This window comes from Lynx rufus, unplaced genomic scaffold, assembly GCF_022079265.1.
Source record: "Lynx rufus isolate CCGP_SWC_20201006 ecotype Redwood Valley unplaced genomic scaffold, mLynRuf1.p SCAF_7, whole genome shotgun sequence".
Classification (NCBI taxonomy): Eukaryota; Metazoa; Chordata; class Mammalia; order Carnivora; family Felidae; genus Lynx; species Lynx rufus.
In genome coordinates, this window is record NW_025814889.1 from 24,972,866 (window position 1) to 24,990,257 (window position 17,392).

The 17,392-nt window shown below is 34.7% G+C and overlaps 1 protein-coding gene across 9 annotated transcripts in view; it reads left to right on the top strand.

Moving 5' to 3' along the window:
* ANKRD26 (ankyrin repeat domain containing 26) overlaps positions 1–17,392 on the top strand; it is a 113,013-nt gene that overhangs the window by 71,665 nt on the left and 23,956 nt on the right. For 5 of the 9 annotated variants that reach the window (XM_047065012.1, XM_047065014.1, XM_047065018.1 and 2 more), the window contains 9 exons: positions 1,757–1,927; positions 4,121–4,154; positions 5,007–5,142; positions 8,329–8,542; positions 10,330–10,513; positions 12,595–13,551; positions 15,073–15,225; positions 16,818–16,888; positions 17,217–17,310. In XM_047065012.1, the coding sequence (XP_046920968.1) occupies positions 1,757–1,927; positions 4,121–4,154; positions 5,007–5,142; positions 8,329–8,542; positions 10,330–10,513; positions 12,595–13,551; positions 15,073–15,225; positions 16,818–16,888; positions 17,217–17,310 (2,014 nt within the window). The remainder of the gene's footprint in view (positions 1–1,756; positions 1,928–4,120; positions 4,155–5,006; positions 5,143–8,328; positions 8,543–10,329; positions 10,514–12,594; positions 13,552–15,072; positions 15,226–16,817; positions 16,889–17,216; positions 17,311–17,392) is intronic. The other 4 variants (XM_047065017.1, XM_047065013.1, XM_047065019.1 and 1 more) reach the window with 4 other exon arrangements.

Here is a 17,392-nt window from a genome sequence, read left to right on the forward strand (position 1 = left end):
TAATGTGGTATATATCAAATATATTTATTTGATTTCTGAAGGATAATTTTGCTGAGTAAAGTATTCTTGATTGGTAGTCTTTTTCTCTTAGCACTTTGAACATACAATCCCGCTCTCTCCTGGCCTGTAAGGTTTCTGTTGAGAAATTGCTAATAGCCTTATGAGGGTTCACTTGTAATCAGATAGTCTTTCCTCTCTCTTTTTCATTCTTTTACTTTGTTCTCTGCTGATTGCATTATTTGAAAGTTCCTGTCTTTAAATTCACAGATTTTTTTTTTTTTTTGCTTGATCCATTTTCCTGTCAGTGATCACTCTTGCTTTTTTCATCTCATTCATTATACTCTTCAGCTCCAGGATTTTTGTTTAGTTATTTTTTACTATTTCCTGCTCTTTGTTAAACATCTCATTTTATTCATATAGTATTTTTCTGATTTTACTGAATTGGCTTTTTGTGTTTTCTTGTAACTCATTTTTGTTAAAATTGCTATTTTGAATTCTCTTTTGAATAAATAACAGATCTCCATGTGTTTCAGATTGATTACTGGAAGATTACTGTGATCCTTTGGTGGTATCATATTTCCTTGATATTTTATATTCTTTGCAATTTTGCATTGCTGTCTTTGCATTTGAAGTAGCAGTCACCTCCTCCAGTCTTTAATGACTACCTCTTCAGTATGTCCAAACCTGATTTTTTTGCTCCAGTGGTGTGCTGGAAATTCTCTGCAGGACACCTCGTTTTCCAAAAAGGCTCTCTCATCCGCGGGTGATTATCTTAGTGTTTTCTAGGGAGGGACTCCCAGATGTGGCTGAGAAGGAGGGACTGGAGGCAGTTTATGGGCTATTGCTAGGTCCACAGATAGACTATAGTATGTATGCCTGTTACCTGATGCACAGGTAGGCAAGACTTTTCCTCAGTCCCTTGGAATATGGTGCTAGGTCCCCACAGCTCCTGCAAAGGCAGTTTTGTCCGTGGGTAGATAGATGCCAGTTTGTTGTAGGTGGACAGATGCAACAAGGTACATCTCATTCAGCTATGATACTGATATCACTCTGACATATGGGTATTTTAAAAGTAGTTTTTCCCCTAAGATATTTCCCTGATTTCTTCTTTCATGTTATATGGACCTCATACTATTTTAAAACTTTGTTTAAATTAAGCATTTTCAGATTTAAAAGCAAAACCAAAAATATAGCACAAATCTAATTATTACTCCCATGTCTAAGAGTCACTGCCTTTAGGCAGTGAACTCTAACTTTTTAGTGTAACCTTCAAGGTTCTTCAGAATTTCTTTCCTGACTTATCTCTTACTACTTGCTTCCATGTATTTTATGCTTTTTTTCCTCAAGTTCCTAAGAGTTTGTACTTTTCCTTTCAAGGCACCTAGATGCAATCTATGTAATCTTTGTGCTCACATTCTAATCGCTTAAGAAAATGGTTTTTTCCTGTTTCTTTTCCTGGTGACCTCTCCTGTTTATTTTCCCTCTTCAATAAAACCTTTCTGGTCCTCACAGCTTTTCATATGTCAATTCTTACAAATCACATTGTATTATAATTATATATTTATCTGTGTTTGAAGCAACAAATGAGTATTTCCTTGTATATGGTTGGTACTTCATCACTGTTCTGTGAATTAATAAATTAAGTCAGATGGGTAAAATTCAGAACTTTATGAAAATTGTCTTTTTATTCTTTATCAGTAAAATTATTAGAAAACGTTGGCTTTTTATATGGCTTTTTAATGGATTTTTTTTAAAGTAGTGAACCTGGTTTACATATGAAGAAGTTAAAGAAAGGTGAAGATGAAGAAGGGACATCAGAAGAATCTGTGATCACACCAGTGTTGAAGAAGGCCGATTCCCTAACTGGTGGTCTACTACAAATGAATGAGGGCAGCAGTTTAAGTGAAAAGGATCAGCATGAAAGCAGGTAAAGTCTATCAATTCTTTATTTCCCTGTGAAGGAATTTTAGCAGTGGTTACCTTTTGTGAAAATAAAATGCTGTAGTGTAGGTTGGTCCAAGCTAAAGCAAGAAATACTCAACATATCAAATACACTGCTTGAAAAGTTATGATGAGGTTAAGTGACTTCGTCAAGGAGCAGTTTCAGTAGTCACCATGGAAGTATGGAAGGTAAGTGTAAACAACTCCTTAGAGCATTTTAATTGGGAAAGGTAATAGAGAAATGGATGATAACTGAAAAAGAATGTGAATTGCAAAGGCATTTTCTTTCTCTTTTTAAGATGGGAACTTTTAGAGTATGTATTCTGTTGGAAATGATCAATAGAGATAGACATGGTTAGTTAATTTAAAATTGTTTGTGTTTCCAAACATTAGGAAGTTTGTTGATTGTATTACATTATCTTTTAAAGATTATAGTAATTGTCCTTAGTACTACTATTCATGTAATTTTGTGGAAAAGTTGGTTTATTCAGAATTGATTCCATGATGGGGTATTCTCATATAATTGAATGTACAGATTTAAAAATATATATGTATGTGTATGTATTATATATATATAATTATATATATTATATTATGTTATATATATAACTTTAATATATATTACAGTATGTATTATTTCTATGTATTATGTATTGTTATATAGTGTATATATATATTATATTATATATACTAATTATATATAATGTATGATATATTATTATATTATACATTTATTATACTATATATTATTTACTATATTTATTATATTTATTTTATATTTATATAAATATGTAAAATATATTTATATAAAATATAGAATATATATTTATATTATATTTATATTATATATTATTGTATGTTTTATATTATGTAAGTAAATATATATAAAATAATGTATATATAATATATAATAATACATATAATATTTTATTATGTACATACATATATAATAAAAAATACACAAACACTGAGGCCATTCTGAATAGAACTAATCCTTCCTGGATGATTTTAGATATTCAATGCCTTTGATAGTATCACAAATAGTTATGATTTTGTTAGGGACTTTAAAGTATCTGGTTATATCAAGTTAATATTTATTTACATTCTGGGGAAAGGGGAAGATTTTGCTTATTTACAATTGGAAAATAAACTAGTAATCCATAACAGATTATTCCTTTTGGACTAGAAAGCTCTAAATTACAAAAACCATGCTTCCTGTACCAGCAGTGTCATTGACACAGATTATATGTTCAATAAGTATGTGTTGAACATGGGAATAAACAGTTGAATGAATGAATGAATGCCTGTTGATGAACTTCTCTAGAAGAAGCAAATCTTTAGTTTATTGAAAGTAGGTTTCCAATATTGCCTAGGTATAAAGTCTCTTAAAAGAATGTGTAAGAGTCAGAAATTGTTATGTATAGCTATAGCTAGAAATAGAATAATAATGTAGATTCATTTGCTATTATATTAGTTAGAAACACTTAAGTATTGCTTTAACCACATATTCTAAAACACATGCTTTGAAGGCACATTCCTGGGTTTGAATTCAGGGTCTGTTCTTGGCCAGCTATTAGGGCTTCTTGGGCAAGTCACTTTGACTTTCTGTGCCTCATTTTCTTCCTGTGTAAAATACTAATATAATAACCTACTTCATAGGATTGTTGTGAGGCTTAAAATACCTTTAAGACATGTAAAGTGCTCATAATAATACCTAGATAGTAGTTGCATAGTGAGTCTTCAACACCTTAATATCATGATTGTTAAAAAGGGGTTCTTTCATATAAGGACTTAACTTGCACTTTCCAAGTAGGTTTTAGTGCCAGTAAAAGCTTATTTTTAGTAAGAATGACAACAACAAAAACAATGGTATCATTCCTATCAAATAATGCAAGTAGCATTAGGATTTTCCTTTGCTTTTGTTAGTTTTTATCTAAATTTAGTACTTTGTTGTGCTTGCTTCAGCAGCACATATACTACAACTGGATACACCTAATCCTTTGTTAATATTAGCAGTAGTATATTTTCTATGTTGTTTAATGTTACTCTGTTGTTTAATCCCCTTTGTAGAAAATTAGTTTCAAATGCAGAGATTTTATATCCAAAACAATAGGTTTAAATATCCTTTGTATTTTAAGTATTTAATATTTGCCTGAAAAGAATTGTTGGGTTTTTTCAGACCTGCAAAGAAAATTTCTAAGAAAAAGAACAAGGTAAGAAAAATATACAATATAATTTTATTTGTTATTTATTTTATTTTTATTTTATTATATTATTTTGATAAATATTTATTAGAAATATTATTCAGTGGTTAAAAAAATACTTTATGAAAGATGTAGTGAAAAAATAGAAAATCTTCCTTTGCTGTAGAGACATTTTCTATGAAAAATTTATTTAGCAATACTAGCTATTGATAACGGTGTCTTTTTTTTTTAATTTTTTTTCAACGTTATTTTATTTATTTATTTATTTATTTATTTATTTTTATTTTATTTATTTTTTTATTTATTTTTGAGAGAGACAGAGCATGAATGGGGGAGGGGCAGAGAGAGAGGGAGACACAGAATCGGAAACAGGCTCCAGGCTCCGAGCCATCAGCCCAGAGCCTGACGTGGGGCTCGAACTCACGGACCGCGAGATCGTGACCTGGCTGAAGTTGGACGCCTAACCGACTGCGCCACCCAGGCGCCCCGATAACGGTGTCTTTTTGATAAAAATCCGTTCTTTTAAAATGTCTCTGTGGTTTTGCTTTTAAATGTTTATTTACTTATTTTTAAAATTTATTTTGAGAGAGAGCACGCACAAGGGGAGGGGCAGAGGGAGAGGGGGAGAGAGAATCCCAAGCAGGCTCCATGCTGTCATTGTGGAGGTCAACATGGGACTCAAACTCAGGAACCCTGAGGTCATGACCTGAACCAAAATGGAGTCGGATGCTCAACCGACTGAGCCACCGAGGTGCCCCTGTTTTTGCTTTTATAAAAAGATGGGTATTTATCACTTCTCTATACCTAGTATATTTTATAAATATTTGGGGGACATTTTGAAATAATATTAATTATTTATAGGTCAAAAAGCAAGTTACGTCTATGGATGACCTTGTCGATTTAATTCAGTCATCTGAAACAGCTTCAGAGGATTGTGAGTTGCCTTACTCTAAGAATTTCACGTTGCTAATTGAAAAACTTGGCATGGATTGTAAAGGTAGGAAGCCTTTTTATGTATATTGCTGTAGTAATATGTGCACACCTGCTATAGTGTAGAGCTGCTCATCTCAGAAATATGTTTTATATTAAAGGAGAACTATTGTATCCTGTCAGCCAAAGAGTCATCATTTCTACTGTACCTTTCTTAGTGGGAATGGCACATCTAATGTTTGTTAACTCTGCTTCTCTTCTGTGCCTTCACCCAGGTCAGGTCATTATTTTTCTCCTAGATTACTGAAATAACCTCAGGACTGTTTTCCCTGCCATTCAGCCTCCCAGGACCTTGGTCTGCACTGCAACCATAATTATTATGTATTTTTAAAAATGTGTATTTCATCATGTTACCTCCTTGCTTAAAGCTTAGCTATTACTTCTCATTGCTGTTAGGTTAAAGGCCACAGTCCTCTGGCTTCATCTTGCATTGTTTTACATCCTTCTTTCCATCTGTGTCTTATCCACTGTTTTAGACATTTCTTCCTGTGAAAGAGCTTTTTGTTTCCAACAGCTTTAGTTAGGTAAACTGCACATATATGAAGTGTGTCATTTGATAGTTTTGACATATGTTTACACGTATGAAACGATAACCATAATCCAGACAGTTAACATATTCATCACCCTTAAAAATCTCATGTCCCTCTGTATTCCCTTATTATGAAGCTGCCAAATCGTTTTCTAAAGGAGTTGCACCTTTTTCCATTCCCACCAGCAGTCTGTGAGAGCACCAATTCCTACATACATATTCATGAACACTTAGTATTGTCAGCTTTTTAAATCCTAGACATTTGGATGTATATTTAGTATATATATCATTATGGTTTTAATATATATCTCCCTAATAACTGATGGTGTTGGGCATATTTTCATGTGCTTGTTTGACATCTGTATATCTTCCTTGTTTTTTTTTAATATGAAATTTATTGTCAAATTGGTTTCCATACTACACCCAGTGCTCATTCCAACAGGTGCCCTCCTCAATGCCCATCACCACCCCCCCCAACTCCCCATCATCCCTCAGTTTATTCTCAGTTTTTAAGAGTCTCTTATGGTTTGGCTCTCTAACGTTTTTTTTCCTTCCCCTCCCCCATGGTCTTCTGTTAAGTTTCTCAGGATCCACAGAAGTGTGAAAACATATGGTATCTGTCTTTCTCTGTATGACTTATTTCACTTAGCATAACACTTCTCCAGTTCATCCACATTGCTACAAAAGGCCATATTTCATTCTTTCTCATTTCCACGTAGTATTCCATTATGTATAAAAACCACAATTTCTTTATCCATTCGTCAGTTGATGGACATTTAGGCTCTTTCCATAATTTGCCGATTGTTGAAAGTGCTGTTATAAACATTGGGGTACAGGTGCCCCTACACATCAGCATTCCTATATCCCTTGGGTAAATTCCTAGCAGTGCTATTGCTGGGTCATAGGGTAGATCTATTTTTAATTTTTTGAGGAACCTCCACACTGTTTTCCAGAGTGGCAGCACCATTTTGCATTCGCACCAACAGTGCAAGAGGGTTCCTGTTTTTCCACATCCTCCCCAGCATCTGTAGCCTCCTGATTTGTTCATTTTAGCCACTCTGACTGGTGTGAGGTGATATCTCAGTGTGGTTTTGATTTGTATTTTCCTGATGAGGAGTGACATTGAGCAGCTTTTCATGTGTCTGTTGGCCATCTGGATGTCTTCTTTGGAAAAGTGTCTGTTCATGTCTTCTACCCATTTCTTCCCCAGATTATTTGTTTTTTGGGTGTGGAGTTTGGTGAGTTTTTTACAGATTTTGGATACTAGCTAGAACTTTGTAGTTTTGCTATTGTAGTGGTTGGTTTAGGTTTTATAGTCTGTGGGTTAAACATCACAGTCTAGCTTCCATTAATGTTATACCACATCATATATAGTTTAAGAAAATTACAATAGTTTACTTAAATTTCTTCCTTCCCAGACAGATCCTTCCTGGATCTGTGGGATTATAGTTTTCATTCAGTTTAGAAAGATTTTGGCCATTTTTTCTTGTGATTAGACATCTTGTGATGTCTAATATGTGTTTATTCCTATCCATTGTGTTTTTCATGTCTAACATAGTTTACATCTCTGTGAGTGCCATTCAGTTTTTAAAACAATAGCTTCTATGCCTCTACTTATCTTTTCATGCTTTGTTTGGAGATATAGTTATGTTACTTATGAACAGTTTTATCCTTTAGTCTCTTGCTCTTGCCAATTATTAGATGAATCCAGAATGGTGATCAGCCTAAGGCAAATTATGAGTTTTTCTATCCTAGCTAATGTGAATAGATACTGTCCCTTGTTCTGTGAGAGCACCAGGGAGTGTTTCCTCTACTCTTTTCAGATTTTTTCCCCTTGATGACTTCCTTCCATGTATGCATTGGTTGTTACTCTGCTGAATACCCAAAGGGGGCCCTTTGCCGATCTCCAGGGTTTTTTCTCTGTTCTGCTTTCTCCTCTCCTGTATGCTGACCTGTCATCTCTATCTGCCTTGAATTTGCCAGACTCTCAGTTTCATCATCTCAACTCAAGGAGTCTGGTGGAGGCTATTTAAATAATGCTTTTCTCCTGTGTCGTAGCCTGAACATTCTCTCAAGGCAGTGAGCTTGGGCATGTGTTAGGCTAACGTGTTTTGTTTTCAGGGATCATTGTCCTTCATTGTCTGAAGTTCTGTGTCTTGAAAATCATGTTAAAATTGTATTTTGTCTGTTTTGTTTTTGCTTGCTTCACGTAGGAAGAATCAATCAGTACGTGTTACTCCATCTTGGCCAGAAGCAGATTACAGTGGAACTTCGGCATGTACTCTAGACTGTCGAGAGTGCTTGTCTTCCTCATTTGCTTAATTGCCTCCTGCTTATCCTTCATTCCTCAGTATAGTTATCTCTTCCTCAGGGAAATCTATCTTCCTTGGGCCCAATCTAGATCAAGTTATGATCACAGAACTCTGTTTTCTAATAGGAACTATCTGAATTTAGAATTATCATTTGAGTTGTCTTTCTCCTTCAATAGACTTTAAGCTAATTGAGAACCAGGGGTCTTCTCTATTGTATCTGTAGAGCTGAGTATAACATCTTACATTGAAGGTATATATTTATTTAATGAGTGAATGAGTAAATTGAAAATGCACAGTCCTGTATATGCAAAAAGTACTCATATATTTTATTTCTGTTTCTTCTCTGATGTAGATACTGTTGGCTTCTTGAAAATCCAAGATATAGTTCTTTCCTATGAAAGATTAATGAAACTTAACAAAAGTCACTGTAAACTACTTACAGGAAAAATTAAAAAAATGGAAAAAACAGTTAGTGCACTACAAAACGAGCTACGAGAAGCAAAAGACATGAAATCACGGTTAGAGCATCAAAAAGTGGAATGGGAACATGAATTCTGCAGTTTGAGGTATAGCATCTTGGTTTTAAAGAAACATTTGAACTGTTTACTTTTATACTACAGATGTATAGTGACAGTTTTGTAACTGCTAACTAACCATGTGGGATTTTACAGGAAAGAAAACTTCTTTAGTGTTGTGAAGTGTGAGGTTCTTGGAAATAATACAGCAAGTTCTTAACAGTGAATACTTGTAATAATTTAATGTATTTTCCAAATCATAAGTTTAATGGCCATTTAAAAGTCCACCATATACAAATGTCATTATTTAACAGATTGAATTTTGCTTGTTTTTCATTTTTCTGTATTTTAATGAATGCTGTAAGGAATGTCTTTTATATAAATCTGTTTCTACATTTCTGGTTACTTGGAATAAATTCTTCAATATAATATTATTTGATTAAAGTATAAAAATTTTTAAAAAGGTCTTTGATCCACATTGTTCAATTGTTCTCGGGAAAGTTTATATTAATCTCTATACCCAGCAACAGAGTATAAAATGGTCATTTTTCTCAAGACAGAAAAATTCCCAAAAATTGATTCTGTTTTCTCAACATTCAGGGTTAAAAAAGTAAAGTGGGGGTGCCTGGGTGGCTCAGTTGGTTAAGCATCTGACTTCAGCTCAGGTGATGATCTCATGAGTTTGAGCCCCGCTTTGGGTGGGCTCGAGCCCTGCTTTGGGTGAGCACAAGCCCCGTTTCGGGTGAACCCCTCTTCTCTGTCTCTCCCTCTCTCTCTGCCCCTCGTGGGATTCTGTCTCTTTCTCTCTCTCTGCCCTCGCTCACTTGTGTCATGTCTCTCTCAATAAAAAATTTAAACAAAGTAAAATAGGGGTGCCTGGATGGCTCAGTCAGTCAGGTGTCTGACTTTGGCTCAGGTCATGATCTCAGGGTTCATGAGTTTGAGCCCCACATCGAGCTCTCTATTGTCAGTGCAGAGCCCACTTCAGATTTTCTCTCTCCCTCTCTCTCTCTGCCCCTCCTTTGTTTGCATGTGCTCTCCCTTTCTCTCTCAAAAATGAATAAACATTAAAAAAAAAGTAATACGGAAAGTGATTACTGATAAGTTTTTTAACATCTCTGTCATAGGTAGATAAAATTAATTCAAACGTGTATGCTGAAATCACATATTACTCTTTATTGTTTACTTAATATGTATCCTGTGTTGTTCTAGAAGGGATTCTTAAGTGATTCATAAAGTAGATAATCAACAAGGTAAGTTGCAAGTGTGGTGGAAGAAGAAACAAAAAGTATAGGGCAACAGATATTAGACTCGCTAGCCTAGTCTTGGATGACAGTAATCTGCACGTGTATGTTGTGTAAACAACATCCGCAGATGCTCTCTTACACTGCACATCATTTTTGGAGGTACCTGTAATGTTTTGTCAAGTGGAAATTTATTTCTAGTGAATTGATAAAATTGTTTATAAACAGTAACTTCTCTTTTTAATGAGTAACTGAATTGTCTGTCCTATGGAGGAATAATTACACCTGTAGGAAAAGGGGTAATTTTCAACTCTAACTTTTCTGAATAATTTCACACTTCCTTTCTTACAACATCTACCAGAGTTATTACTGACAAAAACTAAGTTGCATAATGCTTTCTCATCGCTTCTTTTCAATTGTATATATCTTTTGGAAGAGATTCAAGTGAGAAATTAAAAACAGCCCCAGAAAGGAAAAAAATTTGAGAACATAGAAATTTCATTTGGACAGTAAGCCAACATGTGGAACCAGATCATAGGAGGAACTTTTTATTTCTAACAAAACAAATTTTAAAATAAGCATATTTAATTGCAGATTTACTTTAAAACAAGAAGAAGAAAAAAGAAGAAATGCTGATATGTTATATGAAAAAATTAGGGAGAGGTTAAGAAGAAAAGAAGACCAATATAATAAAGAAGTTGAAACAAAACAACAATTTGAACTCGCTCTTAGAACACTAAACATGGAATTGAAGGCCGCAAAAAATCATTTGAATCAGGTAAATTACTTTTTGATAAAAAATTGTGTATTTCCATCAATATTATATAGTGTATTATACATATATTTTATGGTATCCCTTTGATTCAGTATATATTATTTAGGTTTAAAATAAATTAAAACATGGGATCATGGTCCTTTGAACATTTTTTTAAAGTTCTCCTCTTCAGCTTTTGACCTTTTTTTTAATGGTATGAGACCAGAATCATAATGAAATGTATCTACAGGTTGTAGAAAAGCGCAGTGACACTCAGTGGCAACTTTCTCCACAGAATGCCAGAGAATTCCAGGATGGAATTCTAAACAATCACCTTTGCAAACAAAAGGAGATAAAAACGGCTCATAAGAAAACTAATTCTAAGGTTTCTTCTTTAGCTATTTTGAAGTACATGTGTGTGTGTATTTGTATATATTTTATTTTTTTAATTATTACTTTTTCTCCATGTATGTATATATATATATATTTTAAAAACCGAACACTGTACATCATGGAAACTATACAGGATTTTAAGAGCACATATATTTTTGGGGAGGGGTATGGGGGGGCGGTGGCATTTTTGCTTCATTCGATAAAATAATATTCTTGATTAAATGCATTTGTCTCCAGCAAATAGTGACATTCATAATGTCCTCATCCAAATAAGAGGCTTTTATTACTTTCTGTAGGAATCGATGAGCTTTCCCTAATCTCAAAACTGTTGCTACTAGCAACATGTGTTTTGGTTTTGAACAGTTACTTGACTGCCTTGATATGTTAATAGGTTAGTTTAACACTTCTGCTAATGGACAGTAGGACGAGTGTAGCCAGTTCACAGATCATATTTTCGGTATCAAGTCTCCTACTTTTGAGAAAAGTAACACTTTGCTTCAAGTAGCATCCTATTTCATTACAAGGAACTTTTGAAACAATGGTATGCTATGCTATATACTTAATGATAATTTATTGATAGGTATTTTATTTCTAATAAAATAGTGGAGTGTATTTCCCCTCTTTTATATTTATTGCTATTTTATTATTATTATTTTTTATTTATTACTATTTTCAACATGAAGAGGAAATACAAGTTATTGCAGCAGTAAATAATCTCATGATTTTCTAAGAGATGTATAAATTTCACCTTATTTCCTATCAGTATTTTGAAATACAAGACTTCTTTCGTACTTGTGTATTTACACTAGAGAAGTAGCAGTGGTTGGTGCAGGAGCACTAGTTGTGGAGTGAGAAGACCTGGGGAAAGTCCTGCAGCTCACAGTTTTAATCTCTGCATTCTAGAATTGTGATAACCAAATGAGTTCATTGATGTATGGAGAAGTGTTTATATTATAGTACAGTGCCTAGATTTGTCAGTTATCAATAGATATATTCTTATAACTGACTATAGAAATATTAGCAAAGTAGATATCTATGAAATATTCTCAGGAAAAAAGAATTTTGGGAAATTTAATCTGTCCAAGTAGATGCAGAGCTAACGATTTTACTGTGGGGTAGCTGTGTTCGATATCTACTGTAAACTCAATTTTTAAGTGTAGTCAGATTTATTAATCTTTTATTTCAGGCCTTCTGGTTTGTTGTAAATCAGAAAGGCTTTTCCAATTCTGACATTCTGAAAACTTTTCTCATGAATTCTTTTTTACTTTCATGCCTTCATTATCTTCAGTTAAAGTTCTGAACTTTTGGGAACTTATGCTTGTATAAAATTTGAGATTTGGAGCCAACTTTATTTTTTTCCAGTTGGATATTCACTTACTATAATCTTCCTTCCTTCCTTCCTTCCTCCCTCCTTTATTTATTTTTGAGAGAGCGAGCACAAGCCAGGAAGGGGCAGGGAGAGAGAGAATCCCGAGCAGGTTCCGTACTGTCAGCACAGAGCCTGATGCAGGGCTTAAACCCACAGAATCTGAGATCATTCCCTGAGCCAAAATCGAGAGTCAGAGGCTTAACCAACTGAGCCACCCTGGTACCCCTTGCACCCCTTGCAACCTTTTCATTGTATAAACAGATTATACTGTAATTGGAAAGAAAATCATGATATAATGTCATTTTATTGAGTGCTATCTGAAAATTTCCTTTGTTTTACTTAGCTTTCTGATAGTCATGAGAAACAACAAGATCTGTTGCATAAAAACCACATGTTGCAGGATGAAATTGCCATGCTAAGACTGGAAATAGACACCATAAAAAATCAGAACCAGGGAAAGGAAACGAAATATTGTGAAGACATTGAAATTGTAAAAGAAGAGAATGACAATCTTCAAAAGACCATAAAACAGAATGAGGAAACATTATCGAAAACAATATTCCAATATAGTGAACAGCTTAATGTTCTGACTGCTGAGATTACGTTGCTAAACTCTAAACTGGAGAATGAAAAACAAAATAAAGAGAGCCTGGAAGCAGAAGTTGAATCATACCGTGCTAGACTGGCTACTGCTGTACACGATCATGATCAGAGTCAGACATCAAGAAGAGACCTAGAACTTGCTTTCCAGAGAGCAAGAGATGAATGGTTTCATTTACAGGACAAAATGAATTTTGATGTGTCTAATCTACAAGATAACAATGAAGTTCTTTCTCAGCAACTTTCTCAAGTTGAAAGTAAACTCAATGCCCTGGAAATTGAGCTCCATCACACAAAAGATGCTCTCAGAGAAAAGACTTTAGTTTTAGAATGTGTACAAAGGGACCTAAGCCAAACACAATGCCAGAAGACGGAAATTGAACACATGTATCAGAACGAACAAAGTAAAGTGAATAAATACATTGCAAAGCAGGAATCCTTAGAGGAAAGGTTATCTCAACTACAAAGTGAAAATATGTTGCTTAGACAGCAACTAGATGATGCTCACAACAAAGCGGACAGTAAAGAAAAGCTAGTAATTAATATCCAAGACCAGTTTCAGAATATCATAAAAAAACTTGAAGCTAAAAGTGAAGAACAAGGTCTTATGCTGGGAGAACGAAATAAAGAGTTAATTGATGAATGTAAACATTTAAAAGAAAGAATGTATCATTATGAAAATGAGAAAGCAAAAATAGAAGTAAGTATCCAGAAAGATAAGAATTTTTCAGATTTCCAGAAAGAAAATTCTAGTAATACTTGATTATGGCTGAATTTTGAATCTAGTTGAATATTAAAAAAAAAAAAAAGACTATAAATCAACATAAAAGCATAACTTGTATGCAACAAATAAAAATTAGACCTGAGAGGTGCTTTAATTTGAGTAAAGTTATGGTGTCATCTGTGAAACTTTAAGATGTTAAATTATAAATTGTTAATAGATAATAGTCTTCTACAATAATAATTTTTTTAAGTTTAGTTTGAGAGAGAGAGAGAACATGAGTTGGGGAGGGGCAGAGAGAGAGAAAATGCCAAGCAGGCTCTGCACTGCCAGGGTGGAGCCCGACACAGGGTTCTAGAACTCATGAACTGTGGGATTCATGACCTGAGCCGAATTCAAGAGTTGGTCGCTTAACTGACAAACCCTCCCATAAAAGTTTTAATCTTTGCCACCACATTTTATTACTGTGGTGAGCTGGTAAATGAAAATGCTCAAATGTAAAATGAGTATTTTGAAATTGAGATTCAATTAATTGAGTTAACCGGACAGTAACTTCAGATTTCCCAGATGAAATGAAGTGTAGGTGCTCTATCTGGTAGTACTTTTCCTTTGGTAGCCTTTTATACATTTTAAGTTGGTATGATTTTATTTTTATTCACATAAATTTTAATTTTCAGTCTCAAATCATGTGTTCCTACAACCTCTTAATTCTTTAAAGGCATCTACTTTTCACTAAATCATAATTTGGGACAACTGTGGTGAGTTTTAGCAAAGCTATCTTTGAGGAATCTTCCCACTGCCATTTATAACTTATTTTAAATATTTTTACAAATAATTTGCTCATTTCGAAGCTCAGTTGCTGTCATGTGGGCATAAGTTTGTCCAGTACAAAGAGAATTGTATCTCTCTGTGATTTATTAATTTGGCATTGGATCTCCATTTTCAGACCAAGGAGGGGTTGCAGGATTCTTGTTTAGCAGAAATGGAGTGAATAGGGGAGAGAGCTGTAGGAGCTGAGGTCAGGGAGGGGAGTGGAAGCAGGGGCCATTGGAATGACTTTACTTTGGTTCTGAGATAGGACTCTATTAGAAGGATAAGAGCAGAGGATTGGATATGTGAGGAACTCTGACGGTAACTTAAGCCTGTAATAAAAAAAGAGGGAAAACCTTTCATAATGTAGAATTTACGACTGCTGTGCCCACTATGTCCCCATTTCTTTTTGAGACTTCTGTAGGTTATGAAGCTTTGCAAATTCACCAGTGGAGAACAGATAGGCTGGATTCATTATCTAAGTGACATCATCCTGACTAGGCAGGGAGATATAACACCTTTTGTTCTTTAACTGAATTCAGTAAGTAGGAATGTGTACGTGTTAGGAAAAGATGGTTAATTGATGTATGTGTTGATATTTCTCAAAGTACGTATGTTAGAGTTGTATATTATTAACATAATTTAATAATAAGATGATTTATAAAATCAGTAACAGAAATGTCTTATTAGGTAGTTATGAGACAACTTCAACAAGAACTGGCTGATACTCTGAAGAAACAGTCTATGTCAGAGGCTTCCCTGGAGGTTACATCACGTTATCGTCTTAGTTTAGAAGATGAGACACGGGATCTAAAGAAGAAATTAGGTCAAGTCAGAAGTCAGGCATGTATTAATTGTAATCTGTCAACAGCTAACTTATAGCTGGTTAAATAATATAAAGTGTTTTAGGATACTAATTTCCATAGACCACTTCCTTTTGTATTTTCATTATAATTAATTCATTATGATTTTAGTATCTTTATAATGCATTTATTTCTTAAACTCTTTTATTCTACTATTCGTGTTATATATTTTTTCTTATAATATTTACTCTTAGGAAAGTTGAGGCTTTTGTATCCTTCCTCACAGGAATTGAGACACTTTTTTTTCTTTGTTTAATTTAAAAATTTTTTTTAAAGTTTATTTATTTTGAGAGAGAAAGAGCAAGAGAGAGTGTGTGCATGCATGTTAACAGGGGAGGGGCAGAGAGAGGAGAGAGAGAATCCCAAGCAGGGTCCATGCTGTCAGTGCAGAGCCAACGTAGGGCTCAGTTTCATGAACCATGAGATCATGACCTGAGCTGGAAGCAAGAATTGGATGCTTAACTGACTTAGCCACCCAGATGCCCCAGTAGATGCTATTATTCTTCTCATTATTTTTAACGTTTATTCATTATTGAGAAACAGAGACAGCATGGGCATGGGGAGGGCAGAGAGAGGAGGAGACACAGAATCTGAAACAGGATCCAGGCTCTGAGCTGTGAGCACAGAACCCGATGCGGGGCTCAAACTCACAAACTGCGAGATCATGACCTGGGTCGAAGTCAGATGCTGAATTGACTGAGCCACCCAGGCGCCCCAGTAGATGCTATTATCTTCATTTTATAGATGCAGAAACTGAGACACAGAAGTTTTAAGTAATTTGCTCAAGGTCATATAGGTAATAACCAGCAGAATTGGGAATTCAGACCCAGGCATTTTGGTTCCTACTAAGATACTGCTTCTCAAACTATTCCATGAAATATCTTGTTGCCATTGAAAACAACATGTTAAGTTATATAATCACTAGAATAGCAATGTCATTCACCTATGTGAATATTTGAAATCATAGTTGATGCGGTGCTTGGAGTATGAAAACAGAAATGTTTACCATAAGGTAATTCCCTATATTTCCTCCGTTTGACCAGTAGATAAATCTGTATGTTTATCTGATCATATATAATTTAAAAACATTAAAAATGTTATGTTTTTGTAGTAGAGTATGGTTGGTAAACTCTTCTGTAAGAGTATTGAAACATTTTCGGCTTCGTAGGCCATAGTCTGTTGTAGCAGCTCAGCTCTGCTGTTATGACCTAAAAGTAGCCATCAGTCAGCATGTAGAGGGGAGTGTGGCTGGGTCCAATAAGATTTTAGTTACAGGGGCACTTGGGCGGCTTAGTTGGTTGAGCGTCCTGACTCTTAATTTCCACTCAGGTCATGATCCCAAACCCCACATCATGAGACCCGTCATGAGACCGAGCCCCTCATCAGGCTTCTCCCTGAGCTTGCAGCCTGCTTACGATTTTCTCTGTCTCTCCCTCTGCCTCTCTTCCCCACTTGTGCACGCGGTCTGTCTCTCTCTCTCTCAAGTAAAAAAAAAAATGTAGTTACAAGAACAGGTGATGGTGTTCTACTAGATTGCCAGTAGTTAAAATTATTACTTTTTCTTTATTCTAGTTGCAAGAAGCACAGGATCGACATGCAGAGGCTGTAAGATATGCTGAGAAGACGAAAGATCATATGCAAAAGTATAATTTAAACCTCACAGAAAATAGCTTGATTATTTATAAAGCAGATAAGCAGTGTAGCATGAGAAATGTATTAGTTATGCCAGTATATCATTGTTAAGCTGGATACAAATTCCAGCTTTGAGCTATTTTGAAATGCAGATTGTGGCATATTATCTCTCAGTGTTGCACCTTACCCACAAAACACAACGAGAAAAATGGCACAAATGCCAAATCCTCCTCTTGATAAAATTTTAAGGATTTATGTAATGCCCTCATTTGTTCAGAAATTATACGGGTTTTTTTAAATTTATGTGTGAGAATAATTATCTTAAGATCTGCATTTTAGGCTAGAGGTTAAAAATACCAGGCAAGAAGAAACCATCAAACAGCAAGCGGCCCAAATTCAAGATCTTCAGAGCAACTTGTTAAGGACAAGTCTGGTAAGTCAGTCTCTTAATGTCTGCCCTACTGAAAAGGAATCCTTATTTCACTAGTGGTAGTACATAAGAATGTTTTGGATCA